Raw genomic sequence first — 27,465 nt, 5'->3', positions numbered from 1 at the left:
TTGTTCTAAACCGTAAACGTCTATAAGACGGATTAAAAGTCAGTCCTGAAATTCCTATTGTAATTCTCCCGTGAAAGCCTGGGCTCTGTAAAATGCTGTGCTTTGTTTTATTCGTTTCCAACTAAATGTCTCTCTCCCTCCCTCTCTCCTTATTTTTCATTATTTGCTTCATTTGAATGTTTATTTTGGAACAAGATATCAAATTCCATACCTTTATATACCTCTTTCTATTGGAGGGTGGGGCAAAATAAATAATATATCGTCTTTAAAATATCTAGTTAGCAATGCTGCTTGAGAGTTAAGTTACACTTTTCATTTGTAACACACAGACCGGAGTCACTGGCATGGGCTTTTTAGAATTAAAAGGTAATACAGACAGCCTGATGGTCTTAGATGGATGCAAATTGTCAAAATGATATAAAAAATGAGGGGCTGAAAGTCCAGTGACTATTATAGTAGCTTTTTATTTAAACGTACATGTTTATTTACCTTTCAAATGTGACCCATTACACTAGAATTTTTTTTTAAAATATATAAACTGCGATTGTATTTGCATTGAACGTTTTTAGATCTTTCCTGGGGTTTCTGTTAAAAGGGCGGGAGAGTGCCACGGCAGCAGACACGGCACCCTGGCTGACGCACGTCCCGCGGTTCAGGCAGGCTGTGTGCCTCTGGTGTCCCTCTGAGTGTCTCTGCTGATGGGACCTGGCTCTGGGTTTCCTTTGGTTTTTGTTTGCACCTGCGTTCTTGTGGGAAGGTAGTGCGATTTTACAGGGCACAGGGAGAGGGACTGGGCTCTCGGACCCGGGCACGCCCGCTTTGACCAGATGATTTGTTTTCTCTTCCTGCCTTCCTCCTGGAACCTGATCACCTCTGCCATCCACAGACGGACAGTGAGCGCACAGACACGGCAGCTGATGGGGAAACCACCGCCACTGAGGTTGGTGCTATAACCGAGGGGCCTTATGAGTGTGCTCTGAGGGCCAGCTCAGTGTTTATTTAGCAGCTTGCATTTAGCATATTGGCATTTAGAGTGGAGAGAAATGCTACCTTTAATAATAAGAGTTAAAAATATTCTGCTGCCTAGACCGCTGGTTCTCAAACTCTGGCCTGCATCAGAGTCACCTGGACTTTTCTCTAGGTGAAGGTCTGGGGTAGGCTTGAGAATTTACATTTCTAGCAAATTCCCAGGTGACAGTGACTCTGTCAGTTGTGGGGTCACATTTTGAAAACTCTTGGCCAAACTGATAATACGTTTTAAAAAATGTATTCCCTTAACCCGAAAGTTTATGTATGATAGCCATAATGGGAGGGGAAGTCATGGGGGGAGGGTCACAATTAATTTAAGTAGCTTGTTGACTGAATACAAATACATTTTAGAATTCCAAGTGGTCAGAATGCTTATTAAAATTATAATACCTCTCAACTCATTTTTTTGGCTGGATATAGTCTACGTTACTCAAAAGAAATGAATTCTCCAAGGAAGAGAAAATTAGCAAATTACTGTTAGTACTTTATGGGAAAAAAAGAAAAATTATCAAAAAAAAAAAAAAAAAAGAAAAATTATCACATTGACCAGTTTAGGAGAGAAACTGTGCTATTATTTAACTTTATTAATTTTTAGGGTTCATTAAATATTTATATGGCTTGTTTTTTAAATCTTCTCTATCAGCAGCTAATTAAAATATTTGTAAAAACAATATTTATATATAGTAATGGCAATCAAGATGTTCATTTCCTAAAGTGCTAACAGAATTTATTTTTTACTTTGCTATAGTGTTTATATTAGGTTGTTTTTTACATTATCCAATCATAATATTTTCTAGTTGGGTATTTAGGAAGAACTAAAAAGATTATAAGTTGTATTTACACATCATTTCATTGAAAATATGTTCAGGAAAACATTTCAAAATGGAGTTTAATTGTTTTTTTCCTTTGGAAATGCCAGAGTTCAATTCAAAGCTTGGAAATCATCATTTTTTAATTTAAAGATAATACTGGAACATTATTAGCCAGTTTCTTTTAGGCAGTCACACATAAACTGATTACAGTGTAATGATTTTCTATGCCAAATATCCCAATTGCATCTTAATTTTGTTAGAATTAGTTACAGGTAGCTACTGATACATTCAACAAATTTCATTGTAACCCTAATGTATGCTATAAATGAAAAATATTTTAGTAATACTACTTTAAATTTCTCTAACAGTTTTAAAATTTATTTGTATTGATTTGAAGCATGCAAGTGAAGACATGTAACATAGATAGATTACGCATTTTAAAAATAAAACGAAGAGCTATGAATCCACCACCATTGTAGAGTCAGCATGCCATCAGCCCTCTAATACTTTTTGTAAATACGTCCTCTTCTTTTTTCTGGAGCTGGTTGTAACAGTAGTTACAGAGTGGGGCGTTCAGGTTAAACAGTCTGGTTCCCATTGAAACTCAGACAGACTCACCTTGGAGGCAGCCTGCTCCACTTCTCACCCTGGGCCTCCTCTTGTGGTTGATTTTGGACTTGAGGGTAGTTTGTTTATTTATTTATTTTAATTTTCTTAGTTACCCAGTATCAGCCCTCTCCTCTTCCTAAATTTGTTTCAAAGTACATGGGCTCAACAAATTCAAGGTTTAAAGAAATTTTTTGACGTGAGAACCTTTGTGTTAAGTTCTTTGTGCGTGACTTCTCTAGTCTACAAATTGGGGATCATAGTAGATAACCTCATAGGATTATTTTGAAAATTGACTCAGAGAGAGCACTCCTCATTGGGTATTCATAGCCGTTTGATGAATCTTAATTTCGATGTGGCCGCTCACACTTCCTGAAGCATTGCTAATGTAAAGACATCCTGACAAGTCCTAGCTGTCACCTCCCGCGCAGGGTGTATGCTTGTCAAACTTGGAAGTCTCCAAGGGAAGCATGCAAGAGCCACCAAGCACGGAGTCTTTTGCTTTCATTGTCTTATTAAGCTTCGTAATTTGTGTGCAAGAACATTGTGGTTCACATATAAGAAAGAAATGTCCTCTAATGTAAGCGCAAACAAGTGTCCCCGTGTAGCTGGCTTATCTAGACCCCGTCCTTCGATCTCAGAGTCAATGGCATGGTAAGACTTTTATCTCCCGCTCTTTCTTGATGCTGGCAGTCGGACCAGGAGGAAGATGCAGAGCTCAAGGCACAGGTAGAAAACTCAAAATGGAACAAAAGCCAAAAAAATTAAAAAGCAGCGTGTGATAAGTCACTGTTGGTCTCCGGTGTTCAGATCTTCCAGCATGCCTCCGTGGCGGTGACCGTGTGTTGCTGCTGTGCGCAGGGTGGCACTTGTTTTCGTGACTTATCATGTCCCTTACTTTTCCTTTCTTTTCCCCTTTTTTCAGAATAGTCTGATTAAGCGAATAAAGGGTGAAAATGTGTATGTCAAACATAGTAATCTTATGTTAGAGGTTGGTATTGGTATATACCAGTGCATGCTCGTGTGTGTGGGTCCTCCTCCAGGGGCACACCTGTGGGCTCGTTCCATGATGCATGAAGGGCGTGTTCTCACCTGTGACTACGTGCGGTTGACTTCTCTGCTTCCTTTGATTCCTTCCTGTCTCCCCAGATGTGGATCCCCTTTCCTGTGTGTGTATTTATTTTAATTCTCTGGTCCTGTGTGAATTACACTCTTTACAGTTGACCTTTGAAACTTTTGATTTTTATGCTTGCGTGATGTAGATTTTGTTTTCCCTCGCTTTTCCTTGGAAATATCACATTTTCACCGAGTGTTTGCGGTAGTGTCATGAACCCTGATCAGAATTTTTTTTTTTATTTTGACTACTAATGAGATAACGACTTTACTTTTAAAAAGAGAGCGAGCACGTGCAGAAAGGAAATCAAATGTAAAACATTGACTGTTGGATTCTCTATGTTCTGAATGTAGGAGCTAGATAAAACCCAAGACGACCTGATGAAACATCAGACCAATATTAGTGAGCTGAAAAGAACCTTTTTAGAAACCTCCACAGACACTGCCATCACGAACGAGTGGGAAAAGAGGCTTTCCACCTCCCCCGTGCGACTAGCCGCCCGGCAGGAGGACGCGCCCATGATCGAGCCGCTGGTACCCGAAGAGGTCGGTATTCAGGCATCAGGTTGCACTCATCTTCTGTTCACTAGCGTCGCTCCTCTGCAGGGTCTTCAGGGAAGGGATCTGGAAGACTTCTGAGTATAGAATCTCACCCTTGTCTGTGTATAACCTGTAAAATGATTGAGTGGCCAAGGAGTGAGTGATCACATCCCATGGTGCCTTGGAATGACCAAGGACACTCTTGTGCAAGGCTGCTTATTCTAGATTTCACGGCTGAGAGACTGACCTATTGTATGAATGAACTGTCACTTTTTCTGAATGTACTTCCGCTGCCTGAAGAAATGCCTTGAAGGCTCATACATACTTCTCATCACTTGCAAGATGAGGCCTATTGAGATGGTTTAATGTTTGACTGAACATTGTTCTGGAGTTGATAACATTTCAGGACCTATTTTCCTCTGGAAATACTATACCAGGCTTTTACTGGTATTTGACTTTTAATTTATAATATATATATATACATATAGTTTTTTAAAAACTGGTTATTTTAACTGACTTATATATAAACATTTATATTATGATTTATAATCAGTTTTAATTTTTAAGAGGGAAAGTAAAGGCCAGATTTTTGTTTATAACATACATATATATATAGTTTTTAAAAACTGGTTATTTTAACTGATTTATATATATAAACATTTATATTATGATTTATAATCAGTTTTAATTTTATTTTTAAGAGGAAAAGTAAACACCAGAGGTCTTTTTGAGTAAGAGCTTTCCACATAGAACGAATACTCTCTTTAAATGTTCAGCGAGAGGATTCAGCTGGTGTGACTTCAAGGCTCCCCTGATGTAGGACCCACAGTGGCAGTGGTACTACTCTGACTGTAGACTATTACATGTCATCTTTCTTTATCTGTCTGTCAAAAGAAATCATTTTAGAAATCAGCTTCTTTCTAGCATCACGTTGATTAACTTTTTTCTTACCAAGATTCCTTTCTTGAAAGACATTTGTCCAGGAAGATGGGATAGAACAGAATAAAATTAAAACTTAGGCCTTTATGGGAGAAAACTCCTTTTTAAGCAGGAGTCTATATGTGTTCTTGCCTGGAGAATCCCAGGGACGGCAGAGCCTGGTGGGCTGCCATCTATGGGGTCGCGCAGAGTCGGACACAACTGAAGCGACTTGGCGGCAGCGTCAGCAGCTATATGCAATGCTTAGATATTAGTCATTTTCTAAACTTCCTTTGAAAGCCGTTTATCTAAAGTGACCACAATCATGACTTTCTTGACAGTTCCAGTCCCACTTTTAAAAAATGACCAAGGTGTATCTCCATTTCAATCATTTTGAAAAAGGCCTTTTTATGCAGAATAAATGAAAAGTCTGGTGACCAAAATATTCTTGTACCATTGATGGTGGTGGTGGTTTAGTCGCTAACTCATATCCGACTCTTGCAACCCCATGGACTATAGCCCGCTGGGTTCTTCTGTCCATGGGATTTTCCAGGCAAGAATACTGGAGTGGATGGCCATTTCCTTCTCTGGGGGATCTTCCCGACCCAGAAATCGAACCCACGTCTCCTGCATTGCAGGTTTCATTCAGATTGTTTAGAGTTTCACAACAAAAAACTTCAGATTTTCCAAAATATTGTAGTTCCTGCATTAAGACTGCCATTCATGAGTTATGGTCAGATCAGTTTTATCACCATTGGTCAAGTTTGATTTACCCTATTTCTTTTTTGTTATTAATTTTATGTTTTTTTAAATTGGAGGATAATTGCTTTGTAATATTGCATTGGTTTCTGCCATACAACAGTGTGAATCAGCCATAAGGATACACATGGCGCCTCTCTTTTGAGCGTCCCTCCCACACCCTACGCCACCCCACCACTCTAGGCTGTCACAGAGCACCAGGCGTTCCCTGCGTTATACAGTAACTTCCCACTAGCTATTCTACATATAGCTTACCCTATTTCTATGAGGGCTGGAAATAAGGAAGGACACATTGGCTCTGAAGATGACAGATACAGGATTAAGTTACAAAAGCACAAAATAAATTGCCACTGAAAAAGCCAAGCTTCTCTTCCTCTGCTATCACTTAAGGACTTGGGAGGTAGCAGGCTCTCTAGGTGGAGGTTCAGGTAGTTTGCTTGGAAAAGTTAGAGTGGTGATAATAAACCAGGGACTGTAGAAGTCTAGGCCATTAGACTTGTAAAAGAACTTTTTCTCACTTATTAAATCCTCTAATTCTTGGAGAATAACATTGATGATCCCGGTTGTGTCCAACTCTTTGCGACCCCATGGACTATAGCCCACCAGGTTCCTCTGTCCATGGGATTCTCCAGGCAAGAATACTGGAATGGGTTGACATTCCCTTCTCCAGGGGATCTTCCTGACCCAGGGATCAAACCCAGATCTCCTGCATTGCAGGCAGGTTCTTTACCGCCTGAGCTACCAGGGAAGCCCATTGATGAATCCAAAGAATGTTAAAGACTTGAAGAAGTGATGGTTTGAAATACTAAACTTAACATGGAAACAGCTGCCATGTCCTTTTTGATGCAGAGAAACTGCAATAGACCTAAGAAAGGATTTTTTTTTTTTTTTACAAAAGGATTAAAGGAGGAAAGACGTCCTCTGCAGAAGAGCAAGCACTTGGGTTCCGTAGCCCAGGCATCAGCAGCTGACTTAGTAACTGCATTGAAGTATCTGTTGAGCAATTATGCAGATGGTGTACCTCAGGGCTTCTCTACCACCCAGAAGGGAAAACACTATAGGAAGACTTGCTGGATGTAAAGAAGAGCTTCTTAAAAACAAGGGTTATCCACTCTGTTATCAAAGGGGCTCTGAAAAAGCAGCTCTAAGTGGCCTCAAGTCCCAGAAGAGTGGTCCTTCCTGGGCTGGGCAGTCAGGGCTGTGCCCACTTCCCTCGCCTTGGGGGCTTCCATCTGACATTCCAGTAGGCTGACACCCAGTTTGCACTCATTTGAGGGCCGTGTAGACAGCCCTAAGAATAACCCTGCAAGTTCTTATCCTCCAAATTTTTCTTCATTTCTGTATTCAAACTTAACATGGCTTTCATTATTGGTTGTGTGAAAAGCACAAAAGATAATTGTGTCCTCCCAGCCAGCTAGGCATATGCAAAGTATATTTGTTTAAAAACACGTAAACAGAAGATATTCATCTTAGAGGCAAGATATTTTTCTAGATAAATTACTCATTTGATCTTACCCATTCATTTAATGTATCTCACTTTAAATTAATTAAACAGTAATTCGCCAGTTTTAGAAAGAGGTCTAATTATTTCTAAAAGAAGGTATTTAACTTAATTTTTTTAAGTGACATCTGAAAGTAATATTATTTGTGTCAGAAGGGTAATGGAACTTTGATTTAGTGACCCTAAGCTTAGTTGGATTTTTTTTTGTCAATCTCAGTGATATAAGTGTTGTTTTGGAAAAATAATATAATGACCCCTGATTTTTAATGAACCATCTTTTTTCTTTATCTATGGTGGTCGAACCCTAAGTAAATCTATTTTGCTACCAATGTATGAACAATTAAGAAAATTAGGAGTTGGAAATATAATAAGCTAGTAATGGGATCATATTCTTAGAATATAATGTATGTTTAATGTAAAGTGTGAATTTCATTACCAGTTGTTTCACATTTCAAATGTTTGAGTTCATAGCAGATGAGGCCACGATGCCCCAAAGAAGCAAATGATAGCAAATCCTCCTGAACTTTGTAAAACAGACAAACCCGCACATAGAGCCCATGGAATGGAGGGTAGATGGATGAGATGTGAAGGGTGTCGGGTACATCTTCTGTCCACAGATATGTCCCATGGCAGCCTTTTTGTGATGCAGTCACAGGCCTAGTCCATATCAGGGGAATAGTGAAAGTGTTAGTGGCTCAGTTGGGTCTGACTCTTTGCAACCCCGTGGACTGTAGCCCACCAGGTTCCTCTGTCCGTGAAATTTTCCAGGCAAGAATACTGGAGTGGGTTGCCATTTCCTTCTCCAGGGGATCTGCCCGATCCAGGGATTGAACTCTGGTCTCCCACATTGTAGGTGGATTCTTTACCGTCTGAACCACCAGGGGAATATTCTTTTGTGGTTATTTGAATACTGAGAATTTCCACATTCTCTAACCACAATGCAGTACAGGTTAGCACTTACACATTGCCAGTGCTGTCCCCTTTTTTAAGGTGACAGGCAGTTTTACTGGTATATAAGCTTAGCACAATCAACCCTCCCTATTCATGGATTCCAGATTATGCACATTCACGTACTCACTGAAATTTATTGTGATCCTAAAATACTAAACATTTTCAAGATAATTTGCAGACAGGTGCGAAGTGGTAAAAAAATAAATAGTTACCCAAGGCATTCCCAGATAAGGTTGAACAGGTAGCAAGTTTCAGATCTCATACTGTAAGCAGGTGTCCTTTTCATAGCCTGTTGAGTGCCCTGTTTTTGCTTTTTTGTGTTCTTATTGGTGATTTTCACTGTCTAAAATGACCTCCAGGCATAGCACTGAAGCGCTCTCTAGTTCCCAAGTATAGGAAGGCTGTGATGTGCCCTATAGGAAAACATGTGTGTAAGGTAAGCTTTGTCCAGGATTAAGTTACAGTGCTGCTGACTGTGAGTTCGATGTTAATGGATCAATAATATATATTAAAGAAGTGGTCTTTAAACAGAAACACACATAAAACAAGGTTATGCATTAATCAGTTGATGAAAATTTCATGACCAGAGGCACCCAGGAACCTGACCCTGTCTTTCCTCTAGGAACCGTGGTTCAGCACTCACTAATTGGGTGTTCATTGATTCGATATTCACTAGTCCAGTGTTCATGGATTCAGTGTTCACGACAACTTTATAGACCATAATTGTCATGAATACCTAGAATCAACTCTCTTTATGCATTTTTCTGCTTTCTTGTCCAGGTTTACTTTTACTATTCGGGTCTCAGATGGCCCTTAAATTGGGCCAAAAAAAAAAAAAAATGCACTCACCATGGATCATCTATAAATGCTAGAGAGAATCATCTTTATTCTCTGAATCTGACTTCTGAGACCTTCCATTTAGACCTTGGGGTGCAACTCTGGATGCATTTTCCAATCACCTACAAGACTTTTAAACTACTGATACCTGGGTTCTGCATCAGAGTCTGATTTAATTAGAGGTGCACCTTGCACATTACTCTTATGTAAAATCTCTCCACATAATTGTAGTGCACAACCAAGTTTGAGAACCCCCAACCCAAGCAGAAATGAAAGTCACAGCTCCATAGAGACCCTTATGAGCGAGTAACAGCTCTGTGAATTTTGCAGGCCACTGTAGGGCCTTGTGTCCCAATTATGACACAGACATGAATGTTTAAGTAACTAAATGAAATAGAATGTGCATCTGACTCTGTCTTGAAAGTGAAGTCGCTCAGTTGTGTTCGACTCTTTGAGACCCCATGGACTATAGCCCACCAGGCTCCTCCATCCATGGGATTTTCCAGGCAAGATTACTGGAGTGGGTTACCATTTCCTTCTCCAGGGGATCTTCCCTACCCAAGGATCAAACCCTAGTCTCCCACATTGCAGGCAGACTCTGTCTTAACCCCTAGTAAATGTCTCGATCATCAGCTTTTCTTTATCAATACATCTTCACTTCTCTTTAGTCAGACTCACTGGGTTGGAGTTGATCATACATAGGATTAATGGTAGCATTTGTCCCCTCATGTTACCCTTTTCTGTTATAGGGTATGCACAGTTCTGAATGCAGACCATGTGGACATTTTTAATTATAGGCACAGACGTTTTTAAAATTAGTTGATGTCAGATAACAGGCTATGCTGAAAACCACTGTTTTCCTGCTGCTGGGTCTTTTTTTTTTAAGCTTTCATCCTAGGAAAAACATTTAGCTCAGTGATTATAATTAGAAGCCTAGTCTTGGTATTCTGAAAAGTACCTATAATTTCAACCTTTCCTTCCTGTTTCTTATTTCTTTTGGAAAAAGAGGCTCTGATTGAAAGTTTAAAGCATAAATCCACATTTAATGATTCCACAGGGTACATTTTGTCTCTTCCAATATCTTTCTCCAAAATGGGGCAGGACAGGAATTTTTTTTCCCCTTCAAAATGTCTTCTTTGTTCCTTATTTAAAAGGAGCATCTGAGAGCAGTGCTATCAGAATCTGTCAGCAGGCCCTTCTGGAGAACATTCCAGATGCTCCTCTATAACCTCTTGCAGGAAAATGATTAGAGTACTGAAAGCTTTGTAAACACATACATAGGAATTTTAAATACCTCTGATAAAATTATACTACTTAACAAACAGCAAGTTTTATTTTCAAAGTTCCATTCATCTAGATACTTTGAACTCTGTTATTATTTTTAAATTGCTTTACCCAAATGTCCCTTCTGTCACTATTCTGTGGAGTTTTATTAGCTACCGAGCCTGTGCAGAGAGACAAGCTCAGTAATTAATGTATTGTCCCTTGAATTATGCCTTTTTAATACTAAAGAAAGAAATAAAAATAGATGAAAGGAAAACACCTATTTTAACATAGCATATGTAATGTTTTTCTTACGTTTATGTGTTAAAGACAAGTACGATTTGAAATACTTAATTCTTCACCAAGATATTCTGAAGCTGACTTTTCAGAATTACTCACCATGTTATAGAAGTTCAAAAAAGCTATACTCTTGAGTATATTTTGTGTTTATTTGTAGAATAAAGACCTCAAGCTAGGCTGGGTTTTTCAGATTAGTAGGTAATGCAATGATCCGTGTGTATTTCCTTCTTCTGCATCAGGCAGCTCTTTAGTGCAGAATATGATCAAGAATTTGTCCGAAATGGAAGGGAGGATTTATTCCTAACTTATTTTTTTTAATTAGCGTTTTCATTTCCACAGTATTGCAGATGACAGCCATATAAACACCTATTGAGACTCCAGGAGGTCCTTTATTCCACTCTTGCATGTTCTATGTTTGTAGAAATGAGAAATGTTTGAGTTCTAAAAACACCGGAAAGTCACAGAATAACCGTTACACTTTGGAAGTAATTATTCAACTTTGAGATTAATTTTCCAAATTAACAGACAATAATTCTGGGAAAGAAAAAGAACGACTATTGTATGTGTGGCACAAGAAACGAGCTCTCTTCCTAACTTGCTTTTTTGGAAACTGTCTGCTTCCTCCTCTTCCACCCAACCCCCTTTATTCAAACAGACTGAAGAAGAAAGGGAGATTTCTGAAAAGGTTCTATTTTTGCAGCAAGGAAGCTCTCCATTCTTTGAGTCTCAGGTAAAAAACAAACATTAAGGAATCAGAGGGAATTGCTCTTCAGATTTCAGTGTCATTCAAATATCTTTAGTATTTTCTTTCCCTTTAAAATTTACCTTGCTTGCCACCAAGGTAGGTATATCATTTTTGCCTAGATTCCGGGGAGGGAAAATACGGAATTTTCTATTTTAGTTATGTGTTAGCCATCATTTCTTTGTGGCCTTTGCTTCTCAGTGATTATGTCTGTGTTTGGTCATTGAAGCATTATGATTATAGTTTGTAATGATATTATTGAGCCTTTTTACTGTCTCTTTCACCCATAGAGCCATGATAATTCAGATGACCTTGATTGACTTTGAAAGTTCTGAACTTTTATTGGTTTTCCCACTAGCCCAGTGTGATACAGAAAATTCAGGAAGGAGACTCAGCAATCTCTGTGGTTACCTCTCGTCAAATCATTTTCCAGAAAACTGTCCCGTCGACCCTAGAGGTTACTTTTCAATTCATTTCATTTAATCCAGCACCAGTCTGTAGATGGATCTGTAATCTTCTTTCTTAAGCCCCGCCCCCTCCAATTCTAGCTTCAGGTTTTCGGACAAGGATAAATAAGAAAGTAAAAAACATCCGAGATCAAAATGTAAACCAAGGCACTCCCCTCCCTGCTCCTGGCTTGGTTTCTCTTCCCTCTGTAACCTGTTAGACTAAGTTACCTGCTAACCTCTGCATAGGCTTCCCAAATACAGAAGTTTCATAACGCCTATTTCTTCTGCCTTTTTGGAACTAACACTAAGGAAACTGGCAAAGAAACTCTTGAGACGATGAACTTTGATTGTAAAAAGTTCAGAACAGTGTGCAGACAAGTATAGCCTATTTTTTAAGAGGCTCTGACCATGTGCTAACAGTGGGAAATAGTTCATTACCGTGCCTAGAACACAGGCGCACTCAGTATTTATGGATGACAAGTGCTAGAGTGGATTCCAGCACCCATATAAGGAAATATAATTCACAAACACGGAAAATGATTTTCACAGAAGTTTGTGGAAATGCTAGCGTGTACTCTGTGAGAACAACAGATGTGAAGTGCAGTGTTCTATTTCACATGGAAAACAGTCTTTTCTGTGTCCATCTGAGTAAGGCTTAATACCTTGTACAACAACTTGGGTTATATAATAATCTTGAAATACAAAATGATCAGACCTTGAGTACAAGATCAGATATATTCCTTGTAAAATTTACCACTAAAGTATTTCAAGAAGTCTGAAATTGCAGGTCTACAATAGACCGTACTCTGAGTTGAAGGCTAGAGTTAGTACATTTCAGATGAGAAGAGATTGCAGCCGTAATTAATAGATCACAACCCCTGCCCTGGACACTCACCTCCCAGACCCAAGTGTAGCTCTCATCTAGATTGCCTTTTTTTAAAGGATTCTTATTTTAGAAATGAAATACCATCAGAATTTCTAATTTAGCTTTTATATTTCAAATATAGGGCACAGAGGATTGGGTTATTGTAGACAAAGTGCCCACTGAGGTAGCTGATGGTGATTCGAAAAAGACTGTGACGTACAAGGTGGTGACCTTGAGCAGTAGAAGTGGTGACATCCCCGCCGACCTCTTAGGATCAAGCACCATGGAAGTGCAGAGCTTCGAAGACTTGGCCCAAGAAATGCACTTGAAGGAAGAGAACAAGCAGAAGATATACACGCTCGGAAAGTCCTACGACACCGTGTCCGGAAAAATTGTCACGATGACCGGAAGAGGCAGAGAAGGCGAGAAGGTGGTGTCGCCCTCCACTGTGGAGCGGGGGCTGGCCGAGTCCATAAAGACCCCCCTCGTCCTGGCCGAGTTCGAGGTCCTGGGAGCTGTAGCCGAGGACAGGGCCAGGAGTGGGGCCGAGGTCCGCACCCCAAAGCGGAGGCTCTCAGAGTCGCTGGCCCCCATCAAGGAAGCCGAGTCCCGACGGCAGAGCCCCGAGGACGATGCTGTGGGGAAAGCCCAGGTGCCCGGGAGGGATGCTGGGCTGGAGGGCCCGCGTCTGGGCCAGCCCGAGGCCGAGGCCTTGAAGGTGGGGCCCTTTGGTCCCCGCAGGAAGAGCCTGTCTGAGTGGAGGTACTCGCAGGAACCGGCTGTCACCGTCGCCACTGCCCGTTATGTCGTCACCAAGTCAGCCGCGTCCCGAGTCGTGGTAACCGGGGCCGCCTTCGGGCCGCTGTTTCCGATTCCAGCATGACCGTTTGCAGAGGCAGCCCTTCCACCCCAGCCTTTCCGTTTCTCTGGCTGTTTGGCTTATGTTGAGAGCCGCCAACCCGAGCTTTTTGGTTGTTTTCATGGTTAAAGTCACCACGCGGTCCGACGTGCGCCTTGAGACACCTGCCGTTTTATTTCAGCTCTTGTCCCCGAGGTGGGGTGGTGCTGCCGGCCTTGCGGGGCCAGGAAAGGATCCGCTTCACCCAGCACCGCCCCAACCCAGGAACTCTCTCCGCTTTCCCGAACCAGAGCCCCTGCTCACCCCGATGACTGGCTGTTTTGAGTTCCCTCCCTTTCTGTAGCTCCCGCCATCCCTCACCCTGGGTCCCACGCCCACCATTGTGTCTCACCGGCTGTGAATGTGTACATGCCCACGTGTGTCCCGACCACTGTGCCTGACTCTCCATTTCTCTATTCACTCAGACCAAACAGACTTCTGGTGAAAAGCTCATGGACGGCTCAGAAATCCTCAGCTTGTTAGAGTCCGCGAGAAAACCGACAGAGTTCATAGGCGCGGTCACTTCCACTTCTCAAAGCTGGGTGCAGGTGGCCGTTTGTTTCCATGCCCCGTGTCTCTGCTCTGCCTTTTTGCCTTTTTTTTTTTTATGCCTTTTTGATGTGTGTGTGTGTGTGTGTGTTTTCTATCCAGGTGGCTTTGCCTTAAATACCTGAGAGGGTCTTCACTTCCACCCCTCTGTGCCTGCCCCATATATACATCACATATCTTCAGTTCCATTACAAGAACATACTTCAGATGTTCAGAAAGTAATCTTGCTGACACATTTTAACAGCATTTAATTTTTAAAGCATCTTATGTCATCTGTTAGGTCTGAAGAAGCCGCCGAGACCGATAAGCATGTGCTCCAGTGCTTTCGTTTTGTTTTGATTTTTAAACTGCATTTTATACCACGCTCTGTTTATTTTGCAACATCCCAGAGGAGCAGCCCAAGTTTGAGTGTGTGTGTTGGGGTATCAGAGATTCTGGTAGGGGGAATGAGAGTTAAATTATATTTTCTGTAAGTGCTGCTGGGTATAAGCACAGGTACCCCAGTGAGTAGCTTCTTTTGTGTTTTTGCCTTTTGACCTTTGCTTGGTGGAAAGTCATGCTGACACCACAATTTTTTTTTTCCCATGCAGAAAACAGAAGCCAAGACGGAGTCCAGTGATATAGAGACGGAAACAGCCCAGCAACCCCAGCCGCCTAGTGTGGAGAAGGTTGTGCAGGAAACGGTGTTGGTGGAGGAGAGACATGTGATGAATGTGCATGCGAGCGGGGATGCTTGTTACGCAGCCGGAGATGACGCGGACACTGCAACCCAGGCAGCACCTGCTGATGCTTCTGGTGCAAAAGGGAAGGAGAGCTCAGCTCTTACTGAGGGGGCAAAGCAGGAGAAAGGGGAGGTGGCCGATAAAGTTGTTGTGGAGCAGGACGAAACGGCCACTGCTTCCTGTGAGCCAGAGGAGGAGCAGAGTGCAGCCGTCCACGTTTCAGAAACTTTGGAACAAAAACCTCATTTTGAGGTAACTAATAGTTAATATTCCTTGTAGCACTAAAGTTAAGTCCCTAAAATTTAGTTAAGTGTAAAGGCGGGGCTACGTGTTCATAATTTTCTAACTTTTCCAAGAGCAGTTTGTTTTTCCTCTTAACTGCCTTCTTGCATGGCAACTGTGGGTCTCCATGCTGGTTTCCATCTTTGGGATCACATGCAAACACAGATAATGATGATTAATAATCTACAGTTCCAGGAAATGGTTCTTACTCTTGTAATTACTGTAATTGGCGGTAAACCTGGGAGATGCATGGCCAGCCAAGAAAGGCGAAAACTTGACAGATCTATTTCTGATCAGTGTACTTATCCAGGCTTGCCCAGGCACCAAGTGCTGGCATTTATTCTTTCTTTTCTTTTATTGAGATTCCAGAAGTCTATGTAGGCAGGGGTGGTTCAATGTCTTACTACTTGCTCCTTTTCTCTATGAAGTTATTCAATAAAAGGCTAATTTATGGTTTTTAATCTATTAAAATTAGTTCTTGAGATAGAAGAGAGGGAATATAAAAATGTGGATGTTTTTTCAGTTCCCTTCAAAATGTTTTCCTTTACCTGGAACATTCCATATGAATTCTGGGAGACTCACATATACCTGTCGTGTGCCTCATTCCCCAACTTACCCCCATGTAATACATAAGCGTTTACTTCATACTAACCTGTCTTATATATCCACCAAGAAGGGAGGGGGAAATGCATGTGTCTGTGCAAAATTTAAGAACCACTCTGCCTCCTTCCCATTGGTATAGTCTTCAACTGTGAAGACAGAAACCATCAGCTTTGGCAGCGTTTCACCAGGAGAAGTAAAGCTAGAAATTTCTACCAAGGAAGTACCGGTAGTTCACACAGAAACAAAAACCATAACATATGAATCGTCACAGGTAAGACAGTCTATGAAGCCCAGAGCCCTGGCACCTGTTTCACCCCACGCGTGACTTCGTGCACCTAAATGTAATTAGTGAAAGTGTTACTCAGTCATGTCTGACTCTTTGCAACCCCATGGGTTGTAACCTGCTAGGCTCCTCTGTCCATGGGGTTTTCCAGGCAAGAATACTGGAGTGGGTAGTCATTCCCTTCTCTGGAGACCTTCCCAACCCAGGGATTGAACCTGGGTCTCCTGCATTGCAGGCAGAATCCTTACTGTCTGAGCTACCAGGGAAGCCCTAAATGTAATTCCTTGATACTGAATCTATGAGAAGACTCAGAGGACCCAATTGTCTCTATCAAAAACAGTGCAATAATTGTAACTTCGTTACTGATCACGGAAGAGCAGGTGACTTAAGCAGGTCTTCTTCACGTCTCAAAATGTAGATGCGAAGTGAAAGTCGCTCAGTCGTGTCCGACTCTTTGTGACCCCATGGACTGTACAGCCCATGGAATTCTCCAGGCCAGAATACTGGAGTTGAGTAGCCTTTCCCTTCTCCAGGGGATCTTTCCAACCCAGGGATCAAACCCAGGTCTCCCCACATTGCAGGTGGATTCTTTACCAGCTGAGCCACAAGGGAAGCCCAAGAATGTTGGAGTGGGTAGCCTATCCTTTCTCCAGCAGATCTTCCCGACCCAGGAATCAAACCGGGGTATCCTACATTGCAGGCAGATTCTTTACCAACTGAGCTATGAGGGAAGCCAAAATGTATAAAGAGGCTCAGAAATCTTATCTCCCTCACTGTTTAGATAAGGAAAAGCCCTAGCTCTCCGAGCCCCTGCTTACACTTCTGAAGTCCTGTGGGTTTTTTTTGTTTGTTTGTTGTTGTTTTTAACAATAGTGACCATTTAGTAAGCCTATGATGTGCCACATACTCTACAAACATCCCACATAAATCTCATAAATAAGGTGATGGTGGTGGTTTTTCAGTTGCTAAGTTGCTTCCAACTCTGCAACCCCATGGGCTGCAGCACAGTAGGCTTCCCGGTCCTTCACTCTCTACTGTCCTGGAGTTTGCTCAGACTCAACGTCTGTTGAATCAGTGATGTCATCCCACTATCTCATCCTCTGTCATCCACTTCTCCTCCTGCCTTTAATCTTTCCCAGCATCAGGGTCTTTTCCAGTGCGTCAGCTCTTTGCATCAGGTGGCCAAAGTATTGAAGCTTCGGTTTCAGCATCAGTCGGACGTCCAGTGAATATCCAGGGTTGATTTCCTTTAGGATTGGTTGGGTAGAATTTTTTTTTTACTTTTAATTTGGCCACCCAGCACAGCTTGTGAGATCTCAGTTCTTCTTTCAGTGATTGAATCTGGGCCACTGCAGTGAAAGCATCTAGTTCTAACTGCTAGGCCACCAGGGACCTCCCAAGAAGGATTGTCTTATATTTTTATCTTTTGAAGTCCTGGTTTTTAATGATAGTTTACAGCAGTCATGTTTGGTCCAGTCTAGAGTCAGCAGCAGCTTTCGGGACTAACAGGGAAGCATAGTGATTGTGCAGATAACTAAGTCATCACCACGCTCTCAAGCAACAGAGTCCTGGAGAGGTAATGCCAACATTCAAGTGTCGTGTCTCCCGCTTGGCTTGCTTAGGTCGATCTTGGTGCTGACTTGGAGCCGGGTGTGCTCATGAGTGCGCAGACCATCACCTCTGAAACCACCAGCACCACAACCACCACCCACATCACCAAAGTAAGTGGACTGGGAACAGATCCAGGGAGGTGTCCGTGCAGAGCCCCCAGGTTGCACTGCGCCTGCAGGGACTTACATGAATACCAGGATGCCAGGCACTGCCTTGGCGCTCTCACGCTGCTGTGTTTCTGATGCCTCCATCCTCACCTGCCGAGTTCTGCTTAGGAGCATGCGTTCCAATGCCCTTGGCATAGCCCTTAGCTCCATTGCTAAGTGCTCCAGATGCTCCAGAAACACCAGCCAGCCAAACCCAAAGGAATCGATTCTGTCTTCACTTCTGAAATTAACAGTTGTAAATAACTGCCATAGGAGTCTGTTTCCATTTTTAAAGAATGAATGAAGCTACTTAAGGCTGAGTTAGCATTTTCTACCATTTCCCCCGGTCAACAGGGCTGATAAAGTCATAACGCTTGTCTGTTGCTTTCAGACTGTGAAAGGAGGCATTTCAGAGACGAGGATTGAGAAGCGAATCGTCATCACTGGAGACGCGGACATTGACCATGACCAGGTATCTTGTGCAAGAGAGTGTATACCCTGGCAGGGAACCACAAGAAATACCAGCTGGCCCTACTTTGCCCAGAGCTGTCCTCCAAGTCCAGCCTATAGTCCGAACAGTTTTCCAAATTAACTTTCCAGCACACAATGTGTGAGCCCCTTGGCAGTCGTGGTACCCCGTTTGTGAGTTGTGTAGATAGATCTAGCTCATGAGTCTCCTCCTTGCTCTGATCATGCATGTTCCACCTCCTTTTTGTCTCTGCCCTCCTGTGATTTCCTGGGGATAGGCGCTGGCTCAGGCAATTAAAGAGGCCAAAGAGCAGCATCCTGACATGTCAGTGACCAAAGTAGTGGTCCATAAAGAGACAGAGATCAGCCCGGAGGATGGAGAAGACTGAGCCCAGGTAAGAGGCGGCTGCTGCTTCTCCAGGCTTGGCCTCGGCTGGCGCGTGGCCCGGGGCTTCCCTCTCTCCCTCCCCTCACCTCCTCCTTTTCTCCTTTTGCTCTCACTGGCATTTGCAGGGCTGGGTATCAAGAGGATGGAGAATTGGTTTACGGATGCTGGTTTGTTTCAGATTTACAGGCTCCATACTATGGACTTTTGATGTCCCCCCTGCCAGTTAGAGGATAAAGAGAAAGCAGAGTCTGCTTGCATGGTCCTGCACGTCTTCCCTTTTAAATCCGTGCTCCTCTCATTAGCCAGGTCTGAAAGGTCATGTTTGTTGGATTTCACTGGCCACGTAGCCTAGTCAGCTCTAATATGGTTTTGTTCTGAGAGGTGCAATTTGTGTGTTCCAAAAACTAGGGAAATAAAATGACGCCCATTCTGATGGCAGCATTATCCCATTGTTAGCTTCCTCTTCAACTGTGTCTGGTTCTGGCCTGTTTGTGCTTTTGTTGTGCTTCGTTTTACAATTTTAAACCAGAGCACTCACTCTCACTGTGGATGTCATCTATTTTCCTGTGTTCTTTGGGATATGTTTTTTTCCCCCTGAATGTAGCAGTGTGTCTCAGGAGGAGGCAAAAATGCAGTCTTGTGGTCCTGCTTTCCTTCAGGAAATGCATGCCTTTCCAGCTGCTGTTTGGCCAGCATCACAAGCAGACAGCATCTCCTGTGTGTGCTCAGACTTGTCATGCATAGTAACCCACCCGTGAGAACTTGATGAACCCTGAACATCCTTGGAGGGCTTTGAATGCTGAATGCAGCTCCTTGCACACTTGGTTATGTAATAAAAGTCTCTTAAATGCTCTACCTGTGTAACGGAAGTTAGTTCTCCAACATTGGTTTAAGGAACCTAGATTGAAAAGTGGCCTTTCTCAAAGGAAGAATATAAAAATCACTCATCATATTCAAATTAAGAAGGAAAGCAAAAAAAGAAAAAGTTCTTCCATGAGGTCAGCCACTTGGGTGATGATGAGGTTATTCTCAGAAGAAGCCTATCCATGACATACACTGGTGTTTTACAGTGTTTTGTCCAGAAGAGCATTTAATAACCTTGTGAGACACTTGACACCTAACTTCAATCTGAGGGAAACGCTCATATATTTTCAAATGCATAACTGATCAAATCTCTCTTCTACAGGAATAACCTAGGCTGCACACGAAGCCAGTCATGCAAACCATTAGGAAAAACCAGAGTCTATATGGCGTTCCCTCTTCTAACCCACTGACTTGTATCTGCCCGTGGACAGTTTCAATCCAGAAGAAGTGACTTTGAGCATTTAATAAAGACACTGGCAGAGAGATCTTCCCATAATAAAGCAATCTGAATCAGCACCACTAAACCGATATTGCATGAAGCAACGATACAATTACAAAAAGAGCAGCATTTTTACTTTTCACACCGTGTCTCAGTTTTCAGCTCCACCTGCACGTTCATAACCAACAATAGAAACCGTGATCTCATGTAACACATAAAACAGTCCATGCCTTTCATAGCTGATGATGATTAAAGTCCAAACAAAGTTGCAATTTCTTAGGTGACAAATCTTTTGTTTACAAATCAACGAAGATCACCCTAAACTGCTAGAAGCTGTCTAGGTCCACTCTGTCGGGTTTTCCCCAGATTAGATGTGCCAATAACCGAGTTTATTCAGTAAACAACTTGAATCTTGTTATTTGTTTCCTCTGGTTTATTACTGTCACCCATCAGCGGTAATGACTCTCCGGAAATATTTAATGCTCACAATCCTGCTTTGTGTAATCTAATTTAATTCGTTATAAGGTAGTACTGATTTTAGCATATTAATGTGATTTCTTCCTTGTCGTCCGCTTTGGTCCATGTTCAATCTGGAAAGCTTCCCAGGGTACCCTGACGAGTCCTAAATATGTAAAATGTCATTATTTTGGAAAGAAAACCTGTATTTTTGTTAGTTTACCATAATGATGAAACTTCACTCCAGGAAAACTCGTTGGGCTTCAGTTGCTTTTGTTTTCTTTCTTCAATTCTCCTTCCTCGTATTTTTTTTTTAATTAATTTTTCTTTTTTTACTTGAAAAAAGTGTTTTATTTCCAAATCTGGTCCATATTTACAATCTAGTTCAGAGCCAAGCCTTAAACTGTACAGAATTTCCACTGTAATTAAACTATTTAGCATTGAGTTATAAATAGCCTTCAAGAAGATATATTCTCCATTTCACTGTCAACTGCATCGCACAGCCCCTAGTGAATGTATGTTTCCGCATAGCAAAATAAAAATGGTCAATGCATTTAAATCTCTGATTCTCTACGTGTAATACTTTCAGGATCAGACGGGTTTGGCCCAGAGCTAACATTTGCATGACATCAAAGGCCTCATTCATCTGAGGATAGAGAGAGCCTGTCTTTTTTCTAGGATAAAAAGTGCAGAGAGATGGTGAACAAAATTCATGTAGATAAACTTTGGGTTGCCTATGGAAGCCTGGAAAAGTACGAGTATCACAGAACCTTGTTTTCACAGTTTATGTTTTTCTGTTAGAAGGGAGGCTCTGCTGAAAACCCGGTGTTTCTGGGGGCTTTTAATTCTACCAGAGACACACCTCTGTCTCTCCTTAGCACCAGAGCTGAGCAGATGAACAGGCTGGTCTGCAGGGCCCACGTGTGTTCCCGCGGCTCATTCACATCAAGCTCCTCAAGTGCCGAGGACTAAGAATCAGACTTTCTGTTTCCAGTTCCCCACCTAACGCCTGAGTGTATCCCCTGGCACGTCCTCCCTCACTTCCCAACTTAAAAAAACTCTTCATTAAATTTTTTTCCAGAAAATTATTAATATATTTGACCACATTTATTGTGTTACATTGCTCAGTCGTGTCTGACTCTTTGCAAACCCCTAGACTGTAGCCCGCCAGGCTCCTCTGTCCATGGAATTCTCCAAGCAAGAATACTGGAGTGGGTTGCTATGCCCTCCTCCAGGGGATCTTCCCAACCTGGGGATCGAATCTGTGTCTCCTGCATAGGTGGGTGGATTCTTTACCTGGGAAGCCCTATTTGACCACATATCTTAGTCCTATTGAGGGAGTCAGATTCTTATCATTTCTCTCTGAAGTTCTCAGTCGGTCCTTACTGTCAATACTAAGTGTTCATTTTAGGAACTGAAGCATCATTTTAATTGTGCTTGAAGCCAGTCCAAAATTGTCTTGACAAAAGTTAACACTTTACTAATAGGAAAATGGCAAGTGGTCTCCCAAAAATGACAGCACCTGATCTGCTGACTTGGTATCCAAGTTGTACCTTTGTTCCTGGTTTTATTTATTTTTCTGAAATTTTTATTGAGGTATAATAATTTTCAGGGTACAATATCATGATTTCATATTTTGTTTGTGTTGTGAATATAAACCCACCGTAAATCCAGTTACTGCTGTCACCATACACAGCAAAATTTTTTTTCTTGTGATGAGAACTTTTAAAGTTTACTCTCTTGACTTTTAAATATATGTTAATAATATGGTATTAATTATTATAGTCACCATGCTATCTGTGTGTGCTGTGTTTGCCAAACCTAGAATTTTCATGTTCCTCTGCCCTCAGCAGTAAGGGCTTACTCATTTTTACAAAATTATACATTGTCAAGGAAACTACACATTTTCAGCTTTCTTTTTCTTCTATCATGCTTCTCAGACTTTTTCCAGCTTCCTTCTACTGTTCCAAATCACTGTCACATACATGGCTGTCTGCTTTCCATTGCTTTATAACATGACAAACCTAGGGAGCTTATTAAAAAGCAGAGACATCACTTTGCCGACAAAGGCCCATATAGTCAGAGTTATGGTTTTTCCAGTAGTCTTGTATGGATGTGAGGGTTGGACCACAAAGAAAGCTGAGCGCCGAAGAATTGATGCTTTTGAATTGTGATGTTGGGGAAGACTGTTGAGAGTCCCTTGGGCAGCAGGGAGATCAAACCAGTCAATTCCTAAAGAAAATCAACCCTAATTAGAAGTAACTGATCGTGAAGCTGAAACTCCAATACTTTGGCCACTTGATGTGAAGAGTTGACTCACTGGAAAAGACCCTGATGCTAGGAAGAATGGAGGGCAGGAGGAGAAGGGGATGACAGAGGATGAGATGGTTGGATGGCATCATCGACTCAATGGGCATGAGTTTGAGTAAACTCCAGGAGTTGGTGATGGACAGGGAGACCTGACGTGCTGCAGTCCATGGGGTTGCAAAGAGTTGGACGCAACTTAGTGACTGAACAGGGTGTTTAAAAGACCCTAGCTATTACATTTGCAGAAACTGAAGAATTCCACTCCGGTTACCTACTTGCCTCCCAGAAAATAAATGCTTGCTTCTCAATTTGCTCAAAAATTCAGGTCCAGGGTCATAAGAAAACAGGAATTTATGAATGTCTCAAACGAGCAACAAAACAAGTTACAAACCTAAAGGCATTGTGGTCCAGCCTACTGGTGACCTGTGTGCAAGCCTGTGTGTCTGCACACTCAGTCATGTCTGACTTTTGCAACCCCATGGACTGTAGCCTGCCAAGCTCCTCTGTTCATGGGATTTCCCAGATAAGGACACTGGAGTGGGTTGCCATTTCCTTCTCCAGGGGATTATTCCAACCCAGGGTCAAACCTGAGTCTCTTGTGTCTCCTGCATTCTTTACCAGCTGAGTTACCCAGGAAGCCCCTTGTGGTCCAGCCTACTGATGACCTGCAGTTCCATGCTAATCACACAGGGATCTGCAGAAACATTTGTTGTGGAGGTGCTGAGTCCTCCAAAATCTTCATGATGTTTTCTCTGGAGTCACAGAGCAAATGGCTAAGACCAGGCAATAGCCCTCCTTCCATGCTTTCTGCCCAGTGGAGCCGGCGCGAAGCTCAGCCTGGGTGTGAGGCACAGCCTTCATGGACACCTCAGGCTCCTGCAGTGTTGGGATTAATGGACGGAGCTGCATTGGTGCTGAAACTTCACTGCCCCAGCGAGAGAGAGGAGGGCAACGCTAATAATGTGGGGGTTTCCTGCAACTTCACTCTCCTGGAAGAATTTTCCCATCCTCTATTCCCTGCGCATGTGTGCAAAGTCACTCAGTCGTGTCTGGCTCTCTGAGACCCTCTGGACCGTAGCCCACCAGGCTCCTCCATCCGTGGGATTCTCCAGGCAAGAATACTGGAGTTACCATGCCCTCCTCCAGGGAATCTTCCCAACCCAGGGACCGAACCCACATCTCTTATGTCTCCTACGTTGGCCAGCGGGTTCTTTACCATTCGCACCAGCTAAGAAGTGCCCTCTGTTCCCTATTCCTTTCTGATTTCCCAGACCATCATGCCCCTTCTGCTGGGCACTGTGTGAGTTCATGCAACTTGTAAGGTTCTTCCATCAATTTTTTTAAACAATTAATTCATTTCCTTCATTCTTTCCAGCACATCTATTACATTGTATTTTCTAAATCAACATTAATCATAGCTATTTTTTGAAAACCAACATGGAATCTAGAACAGGGCTCTAAAATGCTCCTAACTTACAAACGAGGATTATAGGTACCTCCATGAAGTTCTCCCTTATCTTTCTCACTATGGTCAATTAACCAGTGTCAGAAGTGTCTGCTGTGACTTGCTGTGGAGGTGGCCTCATATTTGTTTGTTTAACTTATTTTTTTAATTGAAGGATAATTGATTTACAATATTGATTTGATCTATACACCTCGTGTTTTAATAAGCGTTTACTCACTAAGTAAAATTGGGTTATTCCATTTTTTGGTAAATACACTTTTGTGGCAGGTCATTGGTGCATGTAAAATTGTATTCTCAGAAGTGACATTTCATTTTGCCAAATCGTTTGTTATCAGAGCTGATTAATTCTGAGGGAGAGCGATGGAGTTATGCTTCCTTGAGAGTGTTAAACACGTGCACACCCACAATAGCCTCTTGTGTTTCTTTGAGATAAGTGTAATCTTTTAAGGGATTGGACACGTTCTTGCATTGCAAGCTCAAGGGAGAGCTCATCAACCAAGATAATATGTGGGTTTTCACAGCACCCCACACAACAAGGAGGAACCAGAGTATTCTGGGGCTGAATTTCAGGCTTAAATACTCTTCTTGAATAATACTGAAATCTAAATGATCGCTGAAGACATGCAGTGACAAAGAAATGCACGTTCTAATACACTATGATTTTACGATAATCAGCCAAAACACCACTGTAAGTCTAAGCTTTGGAAGGGTGCAAAGCAAAAGCCACTTCTCGTGGGAGTGTCAGTTGCAGATTTGCAGTAGAATCAGTGAAGATGTGTATTTTTAAATTTTTCACAAACCTTTGACCCAGCAAATCCACTTTGGGAAATTTTTCCTAACTCCAACACAGACGTTAATAGACGTTAATGTACCAGTCTATTTAGCACAATGTTATTCATAAAAACCAAAATGTTTAAACAGTAAATATTCAGCAGAGTGGAAAATTTATAAATAATGATATTTTCCTAAGATGGAAGACTGTACAACCCCCGAGAATTGTAGAATACTAACCTGATAGAGGAAGTAATCCTAGTAAATGTAAAAGTAGGTAAAACAGTTTATACATGATGATGCTGAGCAGGCAGACATACTGTCTGTGCATGGAAAAGACAGAAACATCGGCCACAATGGTACCAGTGATTTTCAGAGGAGAGAACATAGAAGGATTTTCTTTCTTCTTTGTGCTGTTATATTTTTCCTGTTTCTTCAAGTGTCTGTCACCTTTATTTTATATATATATATATATATATTTTTTTTTTTTTTTAACCGTTGATTTGGAAAGAGAGAGATGCAAATGAGAAATTTGGAAAACTGACTTTTTCCTGGAACTTCAAAACCATCATTACCCTCACCAAATGTTACCGAAGCTTTGTTCAACACTGATTTCTTTAGCCGTGTTCTAATTAGCATGGTGATAGATGAGTTTCTATTACAGATAATGAAATTATTTATAGTAACACTCCATGTGAAATCTTTCCGAATGAATAAGTTTGCGTTGTATGAAGACATATTTGTGATTCAGGAAGTGCATTTGCTTTTGATGGGCAGTAATTTAGTATACTGTGTAAGTAATTTTTAAGTGTTACCACAGTGTAATTGAAAGATAATGCTTCTCTGGGTGTCCTTAATTTTTACTTTCCTCTGCAAAAAGCTGTCTCTCACCAGTGCTGTCTTTCTTTAAACAAGCATGGCCTAAAAAATACAAAATAAAACAAAACACATAAACACTGGACTCAGCAACCCTGCATTCCACCCCTTTTTGTCACCTTAAGGCAATGACTTGAGCATTTGGGCCTCGTAACAACGTAAAAGAGAGCAATAGCCAATTACAAAGGTTGTTATAGTGAAAACCCTTTGGTTCTATGACAGTCAGTACCCAATAGAAACACCTGAGAATGTTCTTTGTAAAACAGAAAGCAGCAGTTTGATGTAATGACCTGATTTGTCCTCCACTTCCCACCACGCTGGGCATCCCTTATTCTGTACATGAGAACACAAACTGATTTATCTCAGGAAGAGCAGATTGCTTTTGCTTGTGAAAAAATAGCCCTCTGCTTGGGCGGCAAAAATCTTTTCTTATTAGGATTCAAACAATGAGAAAGACCCTAGCTAGGATCCTTCTCCGTATCCAGGTCGACATTCACTTTGTTCAGAGGGGCAAAAAAGATGCACAGTGTGTGTGATGACCCTTGTGGTGAGTTGATATTGTCCATGAAACCATGGCCATGAGGCAGCCAGCACAATGCCTCGCAATGTTCAGCATGAAACCAAAACTACACACACACTGATCCCAAGATTCTGACATGGCTTGTTGGGTAAGGTGTGAGTGTGTAAGGGTGTGCACATACTGGAAGATTTGCTATATTAATTTTCTGTGTTGGGATTTTATATTTGCAAGGGCCCTTTTTGTATGAATAGAGAGTTGCTAAGTGATGATATAGAATATGCTTGAGGTGCTGCGTTTCCAATACCTTTCCTAGGGATGCTCCCTGAGGACTAAGAAGAAATCCATAGGCAGCTCAAGCTCTGTGTTTTCCAGAGCAGTGGTTCTTAAGCCTAAACACATTAAAACCACTTGGGAATTTGTTTTTAAAGATGCTACAGTCTGAGCTTCTGGAGCATCTGAGTTCTGGTCTGGATGTGGAGCTCAGCATTACTATTTTTTAAGAGACTGCAGATGAATGCCATGGATGGCCAGTGGGGGATGGGGCGCTGGTCTCAGGAAGAGACCTCAGACCCAGCATGACTTGGGACACATGGAGTTTCCCAGTGACTCCTTAGGTCTGGGGTCAGACCTGAGAATGAGTATTTCTAGCACGTTCTCAGATGCTGCTGATGCCTGAGGTCCAAAGATGGCAGGCACTGGGACAACTTCCGGTTGTTCCTGGTAGAAGGAGCAAGGACTTAGGACCGAGAAGAGCTGGGTGGCAAGTTTCCTGACCTACAGTGATCCATCTCCTAGAAAAGGAAAGTAACTTATCCACATACAAATTATTGTGGAGATTTATTGAGACAGTATTCTCAGCATCACTTAGGGAATGTTTCTAGTGCTGAATAAACCTAAGGCAAGATTATGATCTCCCCCACATACTGGGAGCCTGTGACAGAGGGGATGGCCCCCTGAGCTCTAAGAAGCAGGATGTTCAAGTGATGAAGGCAATACACGTACCGCCTGTAGTCAGAATGGAAATATTAACTCCAGTCCAGGAAATTGTAGGGCAACAAGAATTGCCTTGGAAATACTGATAAGAATCACCAAAATGACAGAGTGTACAAGGAGGCACCAAAAATAATTTTTA

At 42.0% G+C, this 27,465-nt stretch overlaps 1 protein-coding gene across 6 annotated transcripts in view; it reads left to right on the top strand.

Moving 5' to 3' along the window:
• Positions 1-20,962, top strand: part of EPB41L3 (erythrocyte membrane protein band 4.1 like 3) — a 138,892-nt gene extending 117,930 nt beyond the window's left edge. For 4 of the 6 annotated variants that reach the window (XM_065932543.1, XM_065932545.1, XM_065932544.1 and 1 more), the window contains exons 13-20: positions 887-940; positions 3,915-4,106; positions 14,723-15,106; positions 15,879-16,010; positions 17,645-17,743; positions 18,171-18,251; positions 18,526-18,642; positions 19,822-20,961. In XM_065932543.1, the coding sequence (XP_065788615.1) occupies positions 887-940; positions 3,915-4,106; positions 14,723-15,106; positions 15,879-16,010; positions 17,645-17,743; positions 18,171-18,251; positions 18,526-18,636 (1,053 nt within the window). In that variant the 3' untranslated portion in view covers positions 18,637-18,642; positions 19,822-20,961. Of the gene's footprint in view, positions 1-886; positions 941-3,914; positions 4,107-14,722; positions 15,107-15,878; positions 16,011-17,644; positions 17,744-18,170; positions 18,252-18,525; positions 18,643-19,821 lie in introns of all 6 variants that reach the window. The other 2 variants (XM_065932547.1, XM_065932548.1) reach the window with 2 other exon arrangements.
• Positions 20,963-27,465: the final 6,503 nt, after the last annotated feature.

The sequence above is a fragment of the Muntiacus reevesi genome, chromosome 4 (assembly GCF_963930625.1).
Source record: "Muntiacus reevesi chromosome 4, mMunRee1.1, whole genome shotgun sequence".
NCBI classification, from domain to species: domain Eukaryota; kingdom Metazoa; phylum Chordata; class Mammalia; order Artiodactyla; family Cervidae; genus Muntiacus; species Muntiacus reevesi.
The sequence above is the reverse complement of the archived record's forward strand: the minus strand, read 5'-3'. Positions and strand labels throughout refer to the sequence as shown.